Genomic DNA, 20,344 nt, shown 5'->3' on the forward strand with positions numbered 1-20,344 from the left:
GATAAGACGGCGCTGTAGCTAAAGGAGTAATTGGTTAAAAATAATTCAAGGACCTTTGAAGGGGACATTCCCTAAATGGTGGGCAAGATAGTGGGGTCTTTTTTATCTGCTCTGCCACGTCTGTCTCACACACTTTGACATACAGTGTACAGCCCCTTGAGTCAAATTTGAGTTGCGATATTGGGCTTTAAAAATAAAACTGACTTGACTGAAAACAGACCACAGAAGACATATGAGGGGAAAAAAGAGGAAGAAACAAAGGGGCCTCGTTCATCAATGATCCCTGCACACAGTCACAGTCATTTGTGAAAACAGCGTGTACAAATATTATCTTGTGTGTGAGTGTGCATAAATTTCGAAGCTCTCAGCACCATGCGTGTGTAGATTGCTCCCATGAAGGACTACTTACAAAATGCAAACGCAGCTCACACAATAAAACTGCTGGAAACGCAAAAGCACAATACCAACTAAATAATCATCTCTAATCTGAGAACTTTATTGGAGAGCACATTTTTAGTGACAGCAAAGCCCTCCAGAGACTGATGTGCAATCACTAGATTCAGTTTGCTGCAGCCAGTCTTTCATCCCAAGTGCCATCAGCTTACTCCAATATTAAAGAAGGACAAAGGCCATGCAGGTGCAAACATAAGACTTACTGATTCTGGATTTTCTGCACTCTCAGATGGGTCTGAATAAAATTGTGCATTTCAGTCTAGTAAGAGTTGTTCATAGGTTGTTCCCACAAATACCACTATTTTCTTTTCTTTTCATGTAAGCAGCAACAAGTCTATTAAAGTAAAGTCGGCTTCCATAGATGGGTAAGGGTTAAAAATACTGAGAAGTTTTAATATTTTATTTTATTCTAATTATAATCTGAATTTCTAGAACTCAGTTTGGCATTTTCAAATTCTTGTTTTCCCATAACCATCGGATCAAAACCCAGAAAGAAAATGACAAAGAAAAGATGTGAGAATCATTTTCAGCAACTGCTAATTCATTTTTATATATGCATTTAATTGCGTAATGTTGTTTTAAGGAGTCAGTATTTTCATGCAAATATAATGTTGGTATTAAAAAAAACTTACTGTAAAAGCTCTGACATTTATCATCAAAACAAGAAAAGTCCTAATAAAAAACAAAGATAGCAAAGCCGTATTTGACTGTTTGGGTAGGAAAGGGAGGAGATAAGTCGTGTTGAAGAGAGAGATCAAGTGTGCTCATGTTGGGAGGAGAAACCTTTGAACTGAGTGAGAAGACAGAAAAAAGGGAAAAAACAAAAACAACAGAATTGATTTCACCCTCCTGTCGAGGTGAGCAGGCAGAGGAGCGTGTCCCAAATGTTTGGCTATAACCATGGAGATAAAAATGGTGTGGAGAGATAGATAGCGACAAGCAGGGAATGGTAGACCAATTGTGATGGTGTGTGTGATGTAGAGCATCGGTGTAAGCAGTGTGTACATGTTCAATGGTTGGAACCACATAACAGATATAGAGATTACTGCTCACCTAAAGTGAATTTCTGGCTGCTTTGACAGCTGCAGTTTACCGAAAACTGTCATAGTCTACTTTGATCTTTGTCCTTTAACCTTTTGCATTGATTGTGGATCTTTCCATCCTCTCATAATAAACTCTCCTCACCGGAAGTGTATCATTTTATGCATTTAATTTTTCAAACAATACCATAGAGAAACATGCAGAGTATAATACAGCCTAATGCAATGGCCATTTTCTCGTCTGCATCAAGTTCTACAAAGTTTGGATGAGACACTGCGAGCTACTGAATCAAAGATAAGCTACTTCATGAAGGCTGCAGAGGCATGCCAGTTATGATGTGTGATTTCCTTTAATGATGTTTCAATTATTTTGTCTTAAAAGGAACTTTTGAGGATTAACAGATTATAACTTTTCATTTAAACTGCTTCTTCTTACACCCTGCTTGGGCTGGCTGTGTCCCAGTGTCAAAGTACATCGGGTTGGGATAGGATGGAATTTTTGGGCTTGCTCTTCTCCTTTCTTCATAAATGTCAGTTCTGGCATTATTATGCAAAACACATATTAATTAGGGGTGCAACGATATTCGTATCGATATTGAACCGTTCGATACAGTGCTTTCGGTTCGGTACGCATATGTATCGAACAATACAACATTTGTAATTTATTTTATCAATTTTCCTTCTGACGATGCTGTCTGTGTTGAGCGCTCAGTGAATCTGTGTTCGACTACTCCGCCTAGGCTGCACTGTCGAGCGCAGATCCACTGAGCGCTCAACACAGACAGCATAGTCAGAAGGAAGAGCGCAGGGCACCTCCCCCACCCTCATTCAGATCTGGCGTTTGGAATTATTTTGGTTTTCATGTGACCCTGAAGGTAAGCAAGTCATGGACTAAAGTAAAACAGTATGTTGGATGTGCCACGCAATGCTCAATTACATTGGTGTGAACTAGTGTGCTAGCGCAGTTAGCTCGTTAACGTGTTGGCCGTCTAGCCCCATGCACTGAGCGATCGGCGGTAGCTCGTTAACGGAGATTTGCCGTGTTGTGGCGTTAAGGTCATTTCAACGAGATTAACCTGAAAGCACTAGTGGGAACACAACGAATATGACTGCACATTTACGCTGACATCATCCTAGTGCAAAGACAAGTGGAAGCAGACAAAAACAAGCAAGCATGCTACTAACTTTAGCCGAGTCATTTAGACAGCTGTTAGCACATGATTCTCCTTATGCTGCTGAGAATATAGCCCAGAAGAAGCGGATAGTATAGCTTTTATTTTGGAAAGAGCCATTTCTCTGTAATAAACTCTCTTTTCCAAAGATGAGTGATTCCTCAATCAGATACAGGGCTTGCAATATCGCTAGCCCGACGTCCCGGAGCTAGCGATCTTTCCAGTCGGGCTACCAAAATCTATCTCTGCCCTGCCCGTCGGGCTATTGTAGGAAGGAAAAATATATGTCAATGCTTTTGCATTCTTTCAGAAATGTAGCTGGGTAATTATGTCATTGGCATCGGTGAGCCCCTGTCAATATGTGACATATTGAAGTCGCGTTTGAATTTGCGCTTGTTTTTTTGCTTTCACTTTGCAATCGTGCGAACTGTGTATAGAGAGCGACAGCACTGAACTGTGAGTGATGATAATTTGTGCACCAATTCCTCTGACATCGTCTTATTAATCGTTAGCTTACTATGCAAACATGACAAGTGAAATCTCCCGCAGCAAGCTTAAACATGTGAGAGGTTGATCGCGCAGAGAATCGCTGAGCTTATGTGAGTGCGTGTAAAAGCATTTCAGTTCTGCTGAGCCAAATAAGACAGGTCAGGGTGAAGAAGTGACAGCCAAAGAAAAGCTTACCACAAAACGGAGAAGTTATGACAAATCAGACTATAAGGCAAAAAGAAAGTGCAGCTTTATGGTTTCATGGACAAAAGAATTTCTGTGGCTGCAATATGACGAACTATATAACCAGGGCTGCACATAAGTGGTCCGCAGGTGCGCATTCGCTGTCAAAATAAAAAACACGCACAAGGGTTAGGGTTAAATTTAAAAACTGTACTTTTGAGTTAAAATATATATTTATAATTTTAATAAATGACAAATTAAAAATGCATGAACATTTTTTTGTATCGAAAAAATATCAAACCGTGACACCAAAGTATCGAACCGAACCGAACCGTGAATTTTGTGTATCGTTGCACCCCTAATATTAATGTGAATAATAATTAAAAAAACAAATATAAAACAAAAAGAAATTGACTAGCAAGACGAACCTGTAGTTTATAGAGCTCTCTTGGCAAATCAAATATTATTGGCACAACAGGGCATTCAGATCCCACACTACTTTCACTTAACATTCCACAAAGACTTACCTTTGTAGTAAAACAGACAGAAATCAGCCAAGACAAACCATTTCCTCTTCCAAAGACGCATCCCAGAGCTGTCCTGAAAAAGAAAGAGAGGTAAAGAGTTTAAGTGAAGAATGCATAAATAATAAGACGAGAAGTACCACTAACTGGAGAAGATAACAAGCAAGACTAGAGAGCTCTTAAATAAGAAGAGAGAGGAGGTAATGAGAAAGGAAGGAAGAGCCTGAGAAATAAGGATGCAGAAAGGGGAAGTGAGGGACAGTAGTAAGGTGGGTACATGCAAAGGAAAAGAGAAAAGACAGAGGGGGAAGGGAGTGATCATTTGTCCTCATTCGCTGGCTCACTGAGTCTGCCATGAGTGCTTTACTGCCCATTTTGTCTTTTATGTCCTTTGGCTGAAAATAGGTCAATTTGAAGAGCTGAGCAGATACAGCAGTGGCTGAAGATGTATGATGCTACGACCATATAATACAAGCATGTGAGTGGATGAAAGGCATAAACTGCATTATGTCAGTCTGGCCATGATAGTGGACATCTGTGCATCAGTGTGTATAATTATTTATAGCAATGTGCTTATATTTATGTGCACCAAAATAGGATTCAAATTGTGTGCATTCATGCACCCCAGAGCATTTTAAAGGGTTTCTTTCTAATTAAAATATAATGTAATTGCAGTAAATAGATCGTGTGCACAGTTGCGAGTGTGCTACTGTCTGTGTGACTGTGTGGGCATGCCTCTTTGTGTGGTCATTAAAATATTGCTTCATAGTAACATCACTCACTGTTTGTCTTGTACGGAGGCCAAGAATCTCCCAGTGGGATGATGCCAACAACAGATATTTTAAGTATAACTTCAAATAAACAAGTAGTCTCTAGTAACAGGCTGTCTGTGATTAACAGCAGGTGTTCAGTATTGCCAAAGCAAAGGAAATAAATCAAGAAAAATATCAAACTGGGTTACTGAAGGAAATGTTAGAGAATCATGCTGGATTAAGGGATTGCTGACTAAAAGAAAGCACAGTACCAGTAGTCTCATAAATACTTTAAAAGTATACGACAATTATTTGCTCCATAACTACTATTATCAGGCTAATTGCAACTTTTTTCAGCATGACAGTATTTCATTAAATGTCTGCAGGCTGTTTAAAGCTATATGTTTCATATATTTATAGACATAGAAGTTAAAAGCTATATATCTATAGCTGAATTTAGATTTCAAAGAAAAAAGAAAGACATTTTATATAAAACGTATTTGGTTACTTTAAAATAATAATTGCCAAATAAGTGAACAAAAGTATTATCTAATGTGCTAAACACATTTTTACACTATTATGTACACTTTTCACATTTATTTTCATTTTTAAATCTTAAACTATCACAAAGTTGTCCTATTCAGGCGTAAAAAAAGCAAATCAAGCAAACCCAGTTCAAACTTTATCAACATTAGTCTTGATGTGACTGTATGCAAGTTACAATTGGTGTTTCCGTTCGAGTGTCCCAACCTGTTTGTACAGCCATCCGCGGACCACCACAGGGACGTTGGGATTCCTCTTGATGGACTGCTCTCTCTTCCCAAAGCTGTGCACCTTGCCACTGGACCGGGAGCCCTGTAAAAGACAGAAAGAATATAGAGAGATTTTATGTGACATGCGTTAAGTTAACAGTTCATCTGTATATTTTAATACAACTTCTGGAGCCTTACTGCAGATTTTTCTCTGTGTAAAACCACTTGCTGAAGGCTGACAGCCTATTTTACAGGAAGCGATAACTGCAGCAAACAGGGGTGAGTCTGAAGGGGGCCATGACCACATTAATGTCAAGGCTTTTGTAATATTTTTTCAGAGTAAATGTGAAAAAAAATACAATATTGTGTTAATTAAATTAACATTTAAAAATATAAGAATAAAAGCTTTTTTCATAAGCCAATAAAAATGTTCACTGGCCATTAAACTCTGAGCCACTGACCTGAGGGTTGTTATTCTGGATACTGAATTATTATTAATATTAATCAATGTTTGCAACATAACAACATCTGTTTTCAGCAGCAGAAAAACTTGCTTCCTATTAATCTCAGAAAGCCTCCAAGATGACAGAGCAAACTTTTTTTTTTTACTTTGATCTTTGACTGTACTTAAATAATTTATTTCAATATGACACGTACATAAAAGGGTTTAGTTGGCATTTTTTTTTGGCAGATGTTGTATGCAGTTAAACCTTAAAACACTCCAATTTCTGAAATGGAAACCAATGAGCCGTTCATTGTGAAAGACCTGTGTTTTTTTCTCTTTGGAATATGTATTATTTCTCATTAATAAGACAAAAGTATTTTTTGACTCGATTATATGATGGAATAAACAACAGGGAAGCGTATCTACTTAAATTCTGAACAGCTTGATTAGAGCCTGTCTGACTACATTAAGGATCGGAAAATAACCAGCTTCTCTACATAAGAGAAATGAGGCCAATTTTACATCAACTAGCAAATGCACTGTTCCACCTAAGCTCTCTGGGAATAGTGCATGCTGACCTCAAACCTAGAGACACAATGGTTATGGACCGCCATCAGTCTCCCATCAAAGGACTCAAAATTGCTGCTTTCAGTCAGAGATCTGGTAGCCACTGATAGCCAGCCCTCAGTTGAATGTCAGCCGCTAAGTGTCCCCCCTCTTTCCCTTGGGACGTATCTACTTTTCACTATAAACACGCCCCTTTCACCCAAATGCACAGTGTCACCATGAGATGGTGCTTTCTTCAAAAAAACTTTGACTTGTATAGTTAGCTATAGATGATTTTCTCTGTATTATTGTAGGGTCTTTGCCTTATAATATAAAACTCATTGAAGGCACCGTTTTGATTTGGCGCTATGAAAAAAATGAATTGAACTTCAAATTCTTTTGACAGCTTTCGTAAAGAAATAAAGAAATCATTTTTTTGCACACAAGCTTCCTCGTAGATCCCAAACCAGATGTGGAAGTTATTTTTGAGACTGATAGAACTTAATTTTTCATTTAGCCTATTGCTTGCTGGGTCGTTTTTCTTCAGACCTCTGTTTAATCATTAGCATGTCCTTCAATTTTTCTTTTAAATTGCAACTTAATATTTTGATTTATTCTTTAGATTACGTTAAAATCTTATATTGTGCAAAAGTCTTGCGCGATCCATAATTTCTCTAGATTTTACATAATAGCGCCCAGACTTTCACCTAGCTTGTTTTTTTTTTTTTTAAGTGCTCTCTGGTTTTATGAAGGCGTTTCAAAGCTGCTCTTTGGACACAGACTAAGTTTAGCGGCAGACAACTTGAGTAAGCAAGCTTGAATGTGATCATTAGCCATTAATTTATTGGGAAAACGTAAATGGCGAGAATTACCAATAGTTTTAAGCACAGTGCCTGAGCTATGGAGTTCACTCCTACAGCAGCATTTCACTGACCTTATTAATCATCAGAAATATTCACAACAAAGTGCCACATCCCCAATTAGGGCGCATTTAAATTTAAATTTTGCATTTTATATAAGAACATTAGCAGTGCAATGAAATCATGTTTTTATGCTTTGAAGTCAGCAAGAATGCAAGCATCAATTTCTGTCTGGCTTTTTTGGTGTGCACAACCGGTGCCTTATTTGATGCAAACTCATATATATATAGTGTAGCAAGCCTGTAAATGAATGCATCTCCACGCTGCTTTACCATTACTACTGGTTTTCCTAAATGCCGCTTAGGGGCGTTACTACTCATGCTTGCATCATCCAGGCGTCCTAGACGGGGGATACCAATACGATCACCCATCATTCGGCAGTCGGTCAGGATTCAACCAGGGATCCATCATGGCCCTGTTGCTGATGAGGTGGCCATTTTAAGTGGCTGTATCTTAGCTGCTGCAGCTCATCGGTACCATTCATCTACTGTGCTAAATTAGCTTGGTTAATTACCTATATGACTGCACTAAAGGCACCTTGGCATATTTCTTCTCCTTAACACAACTGTGGTCAAAAAGGCAGCAAGAAAAAGCAGGACAGTTTACTGTGTTACAGTAGGTTATATTTGGAAATAGGCTGTCTGTGTCTCATCAGACCATTCAATCTTACTTATATCACTGAACAAACTTTCACCCACACTATGATTTTCTCTTTTCGGCTACCCTTCTTTTTCTGCCCTAGTTGTGATATAATTACAGCCATTATATGAGCACAGACAATTTTTCCACCAGATCTCTGTGACAGTCACTCTTGCTATGACATTTGTCTGACATTGACAAAGCCTCTTTAGACTGGCAGGCAGAAGGTTAGGCATGTGGGCTTGTAACCTGCAGGTCAATATTTCAACTGCCAGACACAGGAAAGTCTGACCTTTGAATCTGACTGACTACCATCAAAAAAAGTGAGGGAATGACTGCAAGAACACTGGGAGTATTAAAAGACTGTGTTGATGTGCATTATCTTTGTAAGGCTTAGGAAGAAAATCCAAAGATTCTTTTTCAAAATGACCAGAGTAAATTAAAGTTCCTTAAAACAAGGTAAAACCTCTGTATCCTCATTTACTTTAACCTCCTAAGACCTGAACTCTTCCATGGCATGCATTTTTAATTTCTCTTTGATATTTGGGCTGATTGGGACCCGATGAATGTAAAAACAAAGAATTACCAAGGTTATTGCATAAATTCTTTTTAATTAATTTATGTAAATATATTACTATTAACTGTCATTCTCATTCAGAGCCAAGGAGATTTTATACCAGCTTCCACTGGGTGAAACCAGGGGCAGATTAATAAGATTTAGGTGGCCATGGGCAAAACTTTTGGACCCAGGTGACCTCCATGTTTCCACTGTGTGATTTTGTTTTTTTCTTGATTTTTGTTTTTTTTATTTACATATATTTAGTAAAGTTTTACTAACTGGAAAACATCAAGCATACATGAAATAAACTGAAATAATATTTTGGATATATAATAATAGAGGTGCTGACTTAAGACATTTTAACTTTGGCTCAGCTGCTGCAGTGCAGGTAGTAATTACAGGACACTAGCACATTAAATTCTGCAGATTTAAGATAAGAGAGATAAGATAAGATAGAACTTTATTAATCCCTCGGGTGGGTTCCTCTGGGAAATTCGACTTCCAAAAAAAGCACAGCAACGACCGAAGTTACAGTTACAGAATTGTTATATATACACACACACACACACACACACACACACACACACACACACACACACACACACACACACACACACACACACACACACACACACACACACATATAAATACAGAGACAAATATAAATAAAATATACAAAGGGGATAAATAGAATAAATAGGAATAAAAAATAAAAATACAAGTGAATTGCACATTTCAAGTATTGAGTCTATTGCACTGTTGACTATTTACAAAAAGTATTGCACAAGGTATTGTACAGTGAGGTGAAGAGGCACTACAGCTTAGTTGTTCCCCCCTCCTTTGTCCTCCTGTTTCCCCTCCCTCTCCCCTCCAGAGAGGAGTTAAACAGTCTGATGGCGTGTGGGACAAAGGAGTTTTTAAGTCTGTTAGTTCTTGTCTTGGGGAGAAGCAACCTGTCACTGAACAGACTCTTCTGATTGTTTATGGCCGTGTGCAGAGGATGCCCAGCATTGTTCATAATGTCCAGCAGTTTCTTTAATGTCCTTTTCTCTGCCACTGTCACCAGAGTGTCCAGCTTCATGCCGACCACAGAGCTAGCCTTCCTGATCAGTTTCTCCAGCCTGGATGAGTCCCTCTTTGCTGTGCTGCTCCCCCAGCACACCACAGCATAGAAAAGTACTCCAGCAACCACTGACTGGTAAAACATCCTCAGGAGCTTCCTGCAGATGTTAAAAGACCTCAGCCTCCTGAGGAAGTACAGTCGGCTTTGGGCTTTTTTATACAGGTGCTCTGTGTTGCATGACCAGTCCAGTTTATTGTCCACCCACAGCCCGAGGTACTTGTACTTGTTGACCACCTCCACCTCCTCCCCCTCTATCTGAACCGGCAGTGGACCTTCTCTGGACCTCCCGAAGTCCACAACCAGTTCCTTAGTCTTTGAGGTGTTGAGTTGCAGGTGGTTTGTGTGACTCCATGCGACAAAGTTCCTCACCAGACTTCTGTACTCCTCTTCCTGATCATCCCAGATACACCCCATGATGATTTGGGGTGCTGGAAGGTAGTGCAGTATTTAAAAGTGAGGGGAACACTGTTAAAACAGGAAAGGACTTTGACAGAAGACAGAAGATCATTATGTCAGATAACGGCAAGAAAAATGCCTTGAAAGCAGGTAAATTTTAATGTAAGGAATACTCTGACAGTAGAGCAGGGCGATATTACCAAAAATATTTATCACGATATATATTTGAAAATTTGCGATAACGATATAACCGACAATATAATTGATGCGAGACAAAATACAACTCCACAACATTACTAGCGCAAAAAGACAACCTTCCATTTATTTTCACTTAAACAAGAAGCTGGTTTTTATGTACATTAAAGCTTTATAAAAATGTAACAGTGCAAATGCAAATTCCTTGCTGAAAGTTTAACCAAAAGGCATTTCCAGTAGAAATGGGCTGACATATCCTGAGCATAACCATGTATAATATCCACTGAAGTTAAAAAGAGGTGCTTTGCAACATTAAACTGCAGTGTGCAGTACGCATTTTTCGGACCATAAGGTGCACGGGATTATAAGGCACATTAAGCGAAACAAAGCAGTCAGATAAATCAAACTTTATTAAACTCATTCTTCTTGCTTCCTCCACTTCTGTACCATTGATTCATTAATGTTGAATTCTCTGGCAGCTGCTCTATTCCCATGTTGTTGCAGTATATTAATGACTAACCTTGTATTGTGGATGGATTATCTCAGTTGTTCTCCTGACTGAAGTTTGGTCCATTTACAGCATCCTGCCATGCGATTGCATTTGTCCCTAACCATCGGGAACCCTCACGTTAACTTTTATTGAGTGGAAAAAAGTTAGCGTTCATCCTCCAGCTTCAGTTTATGTTATGGTAACATAGCTGTGTCGCTAGCGATCACGTAGCACATCATTATATACCAGCTAGCCCAACTTCAGTAACCCTACAAACGTCACTGCTGTTTAGTTTCCCGTCTTCATTTATGTTGGACGTGATAGCAGAGCTGTACGTTTGAATTTTTTCAGAAATCTCTCAGTCAGAACATGCCAGCTCTGTTCTAGGATGCCCTCTGGACCCAGTGGAGGTGGTGAGTGACAGGAGAACGGCGGCTAAGCTGTCATCCCTGATGGACAACATCTCCCACCCCATGCAGCAGACTGTGACAGCACTGAGCAGCTCCTTCAGTGGGAGACTGCGGCACCCACGGTGTGGGACGGAGAGATTTCGCAGGTCTTTCCTCCCCACTGCTGTCAGACTCCATAATAAAGACTTTAACTGATCAAGCACACACATCCATACATATGCAATAATACTAAGTGCAATAATCCTTTCTGTCATCGTTGTATTTTTACTCAGTTGTATATAGTATTTGTATTTGTATTCTATTTTTTATCTTATTGTATATTTATTTTATTTTATTCTACTGTATATAGTATTTTATTTTATTTTATTCTATTCTGTACAGTTGTGTACTGTATTTATTCTTATTGTATTCTAATTTTTGCCTCATAACTTTTGCACTGTCCACTTCCTGCTGTGACAAAACAAATTTCCCACGTGTGGGACTAATAAAGGTTATCTTATCTTATCTTATCTTATATCATGCTTAGGTAACTAGCGAAACTAGCGAGCTAACTTCCGCTAGCTTCCTGCTAACTTCTAACTCCGTTAAATGTAATAACTTTTGTTTTCATGGATGCCTGGAAGTTAAACTTTATAGTTACACCTGGTAAAGCAGCAATGCTGATGGTTTTATTAAAGATGAAAGAATTTAGACAGTTTTTAACTCTCAGTGATGCTGCAGTGTTGTTTGACCTGAAGAATACGGAGTTTAGGACCCAGATTACTCCCAGATTTAAGAGCATCTTAGTCCGACAAATATGACAATAACAACGGCCGCTTGCATGTTCTGCAAAAAAATGTGCTTTGTTGTGTATCTGACGGACAAACACCAAACCAGTTCCACATCACTGAAGTTGCACCATTTTTACAAACCAATTCTGTTTCATCTGTTTCACTCAACAATCAGCCATGTGCGTATGAAAACAAAGGCACTGCGCATGCGCGTTTTACTCCCATTCTATCGCGATATTTCATTTTCCTATCGTATTACCGTGAACGGTATAATATGGCCCAGCCCTACCTGACAGGCCAGTTCTTAGACATATTTAACATTTTGTTAGTATTCAGTGCCATTTCAGCCCCCTGACCTATAATAAGTATAATAAGTAATACAGTAATACTGGGTGCTGGAGTTTCTTTGGCTAAACAAACCTTTCTTACATTCTTGTTTGTGCCGGCCTGCTGGATAACATACTTGTGCACTGTGCAAATATTCAAGAAATCTCATTAGACCATCCTCTACTCTCAAATCCTCAGAAGAAGGCCTGTTCCCCCGGCACCACATATACACATACACATAAAGTAAGACATGTACACCCTGTCACCTCCCCTGCTGGCATAATAAAAGATTTGGCATGACGGCTGCATAAGCGTGTGAATGGACTGGTAGCAGCACTGGGAGGCATCAGTAGCTGGAAAACAAAAACAAATGCACTCAGTAATTAGTGAGAGGATTGGTTGACAGAGGATGACGCAGTCCTCTCACACTAGTCCCATATCTGTAAATATACTATGTGTGTATTTCAGAGATATTTCTTTCTCTGTTACACGTGTGTGTGTGTGTGTGTGTGTGTGTGTGTGTGTGTGTGTGTGTGTGTGTGTGTGTGTGTGTGTGTGTGTGTGTGTGTGTGTACGATGCAGTGGTCTATTTTTAGGCCGAATGTAATTTTGTGGAACAGACTGTGGTCCCTGCTGCACAGTAGCACTCTGTCTTGTAGGTGTGTGACTGAGAGTCAAACCAGCTATTTGCTATTTTAATGGTACACAATCAGACAACCAAAATGCCAAGAGACGTCCCTCTGAGACCCGAGGACTACCGGCTCCATTCCCTAGCCAGATGAGAAATATCTGGGAGGGTAAGGTAATTAAACATGGGTTGTGATTCCTTCTCCCTTTAGAAAGATGCCTGAGCAATACCAGTACGATGAATCAAATCAGTGGTAAAGAATAACAAACAAGAGTCAAGCCGAGCTAACTTAACCCTTAGATGACCTTTAAAAAATTAATTAATTTTATGACCTGTAAACACTGTCCAAAATAAGCATCTCTATATAAGCCTGCAGTTCCTCTGTGTCCACATAAGCCACCGAGTGTTTCCCATGCATGTCTGTCATGGCCACAATTTGCTGGAGGATTTCATCCATCAGCAGCAGTGCATAGCTGGTGGCTCCGTTTGTGGGAGACCAAAATATGGAGATGGAGAAGTTCATCCTGTCACTGCTTCAACCATCTCCTCTCCACTCTCACCTTCAGATGAGTCAGAGCTGGTCTGAGGCCTTCTCCATGTCAGCCTCCAAGTCCTCTGAGGAGGATGAGGCACCATCTTCACACTCATAGTGCACAATCATTTCAAGAGCCTCCAAAATGACTGCTCATACTTCTAACCATGGCTGCAGTGTAGCTGCATAAATTACTTAAGCAAGAACCAAAATGAAGTCCAATTTTGTTTTGATTCTTGCTACTGAGACACCTTTGACACACACGCACGCACGCACGCACGCACGCACGCACGCACGCACGCACGCACGCACGCACGCACACACACACACACACACACACACACACACACACACACACACACACTTCAGCAGCTGAGTTGAGTTCCCTACTGAAAAGAGACACGTTGCAGAGAAGTTGTGAGCCATCGGCACAGACTGACTTAAACTGCCTGCAATCTGTTGCCAATCTCTCTGTGTTTATAAATTAGGCAGCAATTAAAACATAATGAAAATACAAATTTTACCTTTGAGTCACATATTAGCTTGACAAACGCTATATAGTTCAGCTTCAGAGGACATAATGCGTTTCCTGCATCTCAATGTAATCATCAGGTCTGTTAGCTGCACTTCCATCACAGTAAGATATAAAATGATTTTTTCTAATTTCAAGAATTTTCTTTATACCCAAATTAAAAATATACTCTTAAAATTGCACTAAGCTTCAATCTGGAAAATGCAGCTCTCTGTTCTAAGACCCTTCCACACAATGAGTGCTGTCATACGCCTATTCATCTAAAAATAAATCATCTTGACTTTTAGCTTCACATGGAATTTGAACAATGTCTCCCAGGTGATAGCCCTCTAAACTATCCTACATTAGTCAGCCATTTTGGTCGAAGCAGATCTGTGACTGCCAAACTCTCCTGTCAAACCTAAAGACCTAAAGATTACCTAAAGTAATTTACATCTATTTTACAATCAGGACAATCAGTGTTGCTAACACTACAGTCATGCCACCAATTACTTTGACTTTTTCCTTTTTTCTTGTTGTTTCCCCCTTAATGCAGGAACTCAAATATGTGTTTAGTCCGTAACAGAACAGCTCTTTACTCTGCAGCGTTCTCTGTTCTATTATGTGTTGGTTTTAATGCTCAAAGAAGCACCTGAAGAGCAGAGTTACTTTCAAAAGTGAGGCAGCGAATTAATGAGGCATATAAAGGCAAAACAATTCATAAGAGGATACTGGGAGCCAACAGAAATGTCTAAATGACACGGACTTTGATAAATCCCAAAGAAGTTAGTTGTGAACACAATATCACTAAATATGCAGCCAGTAAACACAAGTGCTTACAGGAGAACGGCGAGACACAGCTCATGGGGAAAGTGGGACGTCTCACTGCTTCTCTGATGTTTTGTCAGAGGCGGAAGAGATGTGACTTACTCAAAATACGGATTCATTTTAAGATTGTGCGCAAAGCAAGGGGGGTAGGAATGACTCATTCTTCCTCTGAGAAAAAGATTCTTTTGTTAAGAGTTTTTCTTTTAAGAATAAGGCTCCTGTGCCATTTCCCGGCTGCTTAGTGGCAGGGGTGATGAGCCAGAGCACCTGGGAGAGCTGCAGACCAGAAAAACACTGGGTGTGGGAATGGTGATGGGGCTTTGTGATGGATATCCTGTCATCTCTGTACCGTACACGATGACACATGTTCAATCTTGGTCCCGAGGCACCTGTTGATAGGGCAGGATGAGATTTCACGCCACCGTGGAGCTGCATACATGTGTGAGTATAAACCAAGTGTAAGATTTATACTGAAAAAAGTGGCATGGACATCTTTATGGTGTACTAAACCAGATGACAAGGGATGTATCCTGCATGAGATCTGCATTTGGAAGATCAAATTGGAATTCATTAGCACTGTCTGTGCTGATTTGCTTCAAGTATTTTGTAATTTTGCAAGCAAATTGCCCGAGCCAAGGACGACCAAAAACAAGGTTAAACAGTCAAAAGAAAAGTGCTTTCTCCACTACAAACATAATTCAGTTTTGTTTCATAGATACGATCACTGTGCAATAATACTAGTGTGCATTCTAGAAATTAAACCTGAAGACCTGGAGTTTAAATGTTGCCAAAAAAAAAACAAAACAAAAAACAAAACAAAAAAAACAAATAAGCTCCAATAGAAGAAAAAGGGGGAAGAGGGGGGATATGAAAACAGACCAAATCTATTTTTCATTGATGTAGTATAGTGGTAATACAATATACTGGAAGGAATGTGGAATCAACTATATACCATAAATAACTTACAAAAGGAGTAATCCTAATCACAATGAAGCCTGCTGTAATACTGAGTTCACTAAATCAAATGTCTGAATCTACACAGTCAATTTTTAGCATAAAAATAAGGTTGTGAAGGCTGATATTACATCTCCATAGACTTCAATGTTTAAATATGCACATTTACAGAAGAACAAAACACATTTGCATCTTTGCACCTTGCATCCAGTTTTATTAAGTGTAATTCTAGCATTCAACTTCTATGTTACATAGAAACATACCTAATCTTGCTAACCAGCAGACAACTTTGCACTTAATCATGGTGCAAACCTACAACCTCTACCTCCATTTCAAACTACACCTCAGGTCTAAATCCCTGCATGGCCATAATAGAGTTAGATCAGCTGCAAAAAGCTTTTAATTTCCATTTTCTCATCCTCATCCATCATTCCGTTTTGCTGTGAATCAGCTGAAAATTGCTGCTAATCAGGTCAGTCACTGGCCACAAATAATGTTTTCCCCCCACTAGCCCAGGCTGCTGTGATCATTCTCGGGGCTAGCCATGGATAACCAGCGCTCATCTCTTGACTGATTCTAAAGAATGGATTTCTCCTGTACCACAGACTAAAAAGACATCTCTGTCTGTTTGTCATGCCTCACTGTGTTCAGTGGTTGTACCTGTGTTTGTTGGTATATTCAGATATTAGCATCGTTTTCTTTTCTTGTTTAATGATCATTTTAAGCCTTTGCACTGGTGAATTAATGGAGTGATTTTCTTCATTAACAAGCTGCAGAGAACATCGTAGGTTTATTACAGAGCTAACAGACCTTTATTGATGGCTCACGTACTACTTGGCTTTTCAGTGCAGTGCATTTAACACAAAACTGATTGTGGATGTTAAAATGGTAAATGGCCTGTATTTGTAAAGCGCTTTACTCGTCCCTAAGGACCCCAAAGCGCTTTACACATTCAGTCACACACACATTCACACACTGGTGACAGCAAGCTACATTGTAGCCACAGCCACCCTGGGGCGCACTGACAGAGGCGAGGCTGCCGGACACTGGCGCCACCGGGCCCTCTGACCACCACCAGTAGGCAACGGGTGAAGCGTCTTGCCCAAGGACACAACGACCGAGACTGTCCAAGCCGGGGCTCGAACCGGCAACCTTAACTAACTGAAGACTCCAGTACTGCCAATGCAACCCCTACTACTACTTGATTCATATGCTTTAACTCTCACAAAACAGGACAAAGACATGAAGCCTCATAATTGCTAAAAATTTCACAAGGCAATCCTCTCTGTTGCTGCTTGAAAATATTCTAACTACCGCACAAAAATGTAGGAGACAAAACTCAAAGACCAAAAAGCCTGGATGGTCACCCTTTTATAGCATAAAACCAGTCCACAACGAATCAAGAAAGGACATTGTTTGAAAGCGACAAATGTGGAACTAACACACAAACACACATATATACAGGTAAAGACTGAAACCACAGACTAACCTTGGAGGCTGACGTGTCCACAGTGGAAGAGGTGATGGCAGTAGAGGCTTCGCTGACGGTGGTACTGGAGAGCTGCTCACCCGCAGGTTTTGACATCATTCGAGTACCCTGCGGCCTGCACGCACACACATACAGAAAACGTCACTATACATAACCGGGAGGACTCGAAGAAGTAGTGAAGTGTAACCACACCTCTGATTTAGCCGTTACACATTTCCCAAGTTGTTACTGCAGCACTGACATCTGTACATTGTCTCACATTTTTCTGTTATGGGCTGGCATATAAGGCAGACTGTTAGGGAGCAAATAAACATTGTATGTATACTAAAAGTGCTGCTGGAGTTTCATTCACCTAAACTCAGGATTGAGACTGCCCAAAGTGCCTGTTTTCCAGTTGTTTTTTCGACTCTTAGATTTTGAGGGATATCATTAGTGGAAGCACCCCACACTTGTGGTTCAAACATTCTATTTGCAAAGAGCAGAGAGAAGATCTGGATAAAAAATATGGAGCATATAAATACATAATTGTTATTAATGTGTTTATATGGGACTCTAAATTAGGTTCACTTTGTGTTTCAAGAGCACCTGCAGGGTTTTTGTTGAGGAAAATAATTAAATCTGATGTCTTACGCCTTAAGGCATCCTGCTATTCTTGACGTTCCGATTTTCCCAGTGTGTGATTTGGAGTCTATCAGAGCTGCTTCGGAAAGACTCAAGTATGCAAATATGTAAAACACATAACGCGATAAGGAGGCAAGGGTGGATTCTGTGAACTGGAAAAGTGTGCTTGGGGACTGTTTCAGGTTGTCATACAGGCCAGTGACAGATTGAGAGCATGCATGTGTGTAAAGAAAACACCAAACATCTGACGAAGGCAGCTCAATGACCTGAAGACAGACTGTCCTAAATTTTTCATTATTCTCACCGTACACACCTTGGAGGGAAATGAATAAAACTCCTTCCACAGTGTGTGCGTGTTCACACAAGATCCATTTTCCTTTTGTACCTTCAGGTCAGCCAAGACCTATTTCCTTACATGACCTTTTCAGAAGAGAAAGCGGTTACCAAACTCGCAATGCAGACAGAACAGAAGAGTGTGCACAAAGCACTGGGTTGTGTAACTGTTTACTGAATGTAAATTAGCACCATTACGCCTTATTCCAAAAGGATGTCAGACACAGCAGTCCCAAATTTGAGACTGAGGACTATTACGTCACCATCAAACAAAAATAGCAAACTTTTTTTCATTGTTCTGATGTTTTATATCCAAGAACAATTTTTCAGTTCAGAATCTTTTATGTTTTTGAAACTGTTTTGACATTTTCAGATATTTGTGGATGACACAATATTAATTTAATGACATTAAGCTTTTTCTATTTATAAAATATGCGAGGGAAGTTAGTGAAAGAAAATTTGCTGTAACCACTGTTAAATGTCCACCTGAACAGCCTCTCTGACATGCTGTCACCATTTCAAGATCTATTTCTGCTGGAATTTGAATTATTAATACATCTTGAGTATTTTATATTTTTTTCAGTTCTTTTTTTCATAAACACACATTTAAAAAGCATGTTTCTTTTACATTGACTACCATGTAATTTAAGATTATTACCAGCTTCCATAATGATGTCATAAAGAAAGATATAGGTTTTCCAGCCTACTGAATACCATGTAGCTTTTATTCAAGCTGTTATTATGACTTATTAATTATCTGTCAAACGCAACGGTTCAAGAAGGAAGTAACGTGGAGCATGGCATCTCAACAGACAGTAACACGATAGCTAACGGACAGCCAAGAACTGGATAATCCTTTGGCAGCTGTGAATGAGACTCAAAGTACACACAACAAAGTACTCAGGGTTTGGTAAAGTCTTTTTCACATTACAGCACTTTGGTTTCAGGAAGCACACTCTACCTTGAAGAACAGGAAAACAAAACAAAACATGGCAATCTACAGACTTTGAAAAACTCTGCAAAAATGGTTCAGAAACCGCTATGAGTTCAGGTTTTCAAACCTTATTTCACAAGCTTCTGCTTGTAAGAGTTGTAGATTGATTTATTCACACAGCTCACAGTGATATCCACCCGACTCCATCGCAAACAGATGTAATAACCTGCAATAATAGCATTTTAAAACGTCTCTTTGTCTGCAGTCTTTTTTCGTGCTACTTTTTTCTTTTATTTCACCTGAACCTTCAGGAAGAGCCAGAGCAGGAATTACTGGAGTCGTGTTCTTATTTGTTTTTTAGATAAGCAGCCTGATGTATACATTTTATTTATTTATTTGTTTGTTTGTTTGTGTGTTTTTTGGCCATCTCATTTCACTTGTACTTTACACTTGTACTTGAACTATTTTTAAAGCAACCTTGGACGCATTAAAATGACTGAATCTAAGAACGTTTTGGCAGTTTTAGACATATCACCTTCACTGTGTTCCTGTTAGAAGCCTGAGGCACTGATGAATTACAAATGTTGTGAGTGCCTATCGTCCACATTTGTTTATATGAGCCTCAAATATGTTATCAGGCTAAATGTCCAGCAAATTGGAGTTGTGACTGCTTCTGATATTTAGATGTTCCTGATTTTAAAGTGATTTATGAAGACCAGTGATTGTCCCACAGTGCTAATTATGTGCCTGCCTGTAGAAAGATTCCCTCTCTTCCCTCACATTTTTGGGGAAGCCAAATGGCGCTCAATACACATCCTAAAATCCCTTTTACAGTCACTCAAGAGTCACTGCAGTCCTCTTAAAGATTTATCCTCTAAATGATCGGCTACAGACACTTTTTCCTGCCTACAGACCTTCTGCTGTCCTCGGTCGCAGCTGTTTGTCTACGATTTTACATATTCCACATGTAACCTTGTAGGCTACCAACATTTGTGTGTGTATACTTTTAAAACCAAAGTACACACAAACAACTGAGGAAACAAAATGAGCCTCCCTGCATGTGGTCTTCACCGAATATCTATTTGCATGATGGCACAATCGCTATTGCTGCTGTCTTTTTGTGGCGAGACAGATGAGACTTTCTGTGCTGTATTTTTTATATTCAGTGGAATAACACCAGGCACAGTAAGTGTCTGTATCTGTCTGATTAGTTTCAAAAGAGAGAACAATGGTAATATAATACATTCTTTCATCCAAGAAAATTACTAAGTGTTACATTTCTTTCCGACTCCATCTTTCTCAAATAAATCCATAGTTTTATTCCTCTGA

At 39.5% G+C, this 20,344-nt stretch overlaps 1 protein-coding gene across 8 annotated transcripts in view; it reads right to left on the reverse strand.

Annotated features, from left to right (window-relative positions):
* Positions 1–20,344, reverse strand: part of LOC308391691 (pleckstrin homology domain-containing family A member 7-like) — a 146,222-nt gene that overhangs the window by 35,018 nt on the left and 90,860 nt on the right. For all 8 annotated transcript variants that reach the window (XM_080874371.1, XM_080874369.1, XM_080874370.1 and 5 more), the window contains 3 exons: positions 17,128–17,242; positions 5,364–5,468; positions 3,865–3,937 (listed from right to left, as the gene is read on the reverse strand). In XM_080874371.1, coding sequence (XP_080730497.1) covers positions 3,865–3,937; positions 5,364–5,468; positions 17,128–17,242 — 293 coding nt within the window. The remainder of the gene's footprint in view (positions 1–3,864; positions 3,938–5,363; positions 5,469–17,127; positions 17,243–20,344) is intronic.

This window comes from Rhamphochromis sp. 'chilingali' (genome assembly GCF_963969265.1).
Source record: "Rhamphochromis sp. 'chilingali' genome assembly, chromosome: 2".
Classification (NCBI taxonomy): Eukaryota; Metazoa; Chordata; class Actinopteri; order Cichliformes; family Cichlidae; genus Rhamphochromis; species Rhamphochromis sp. 'chilingali'.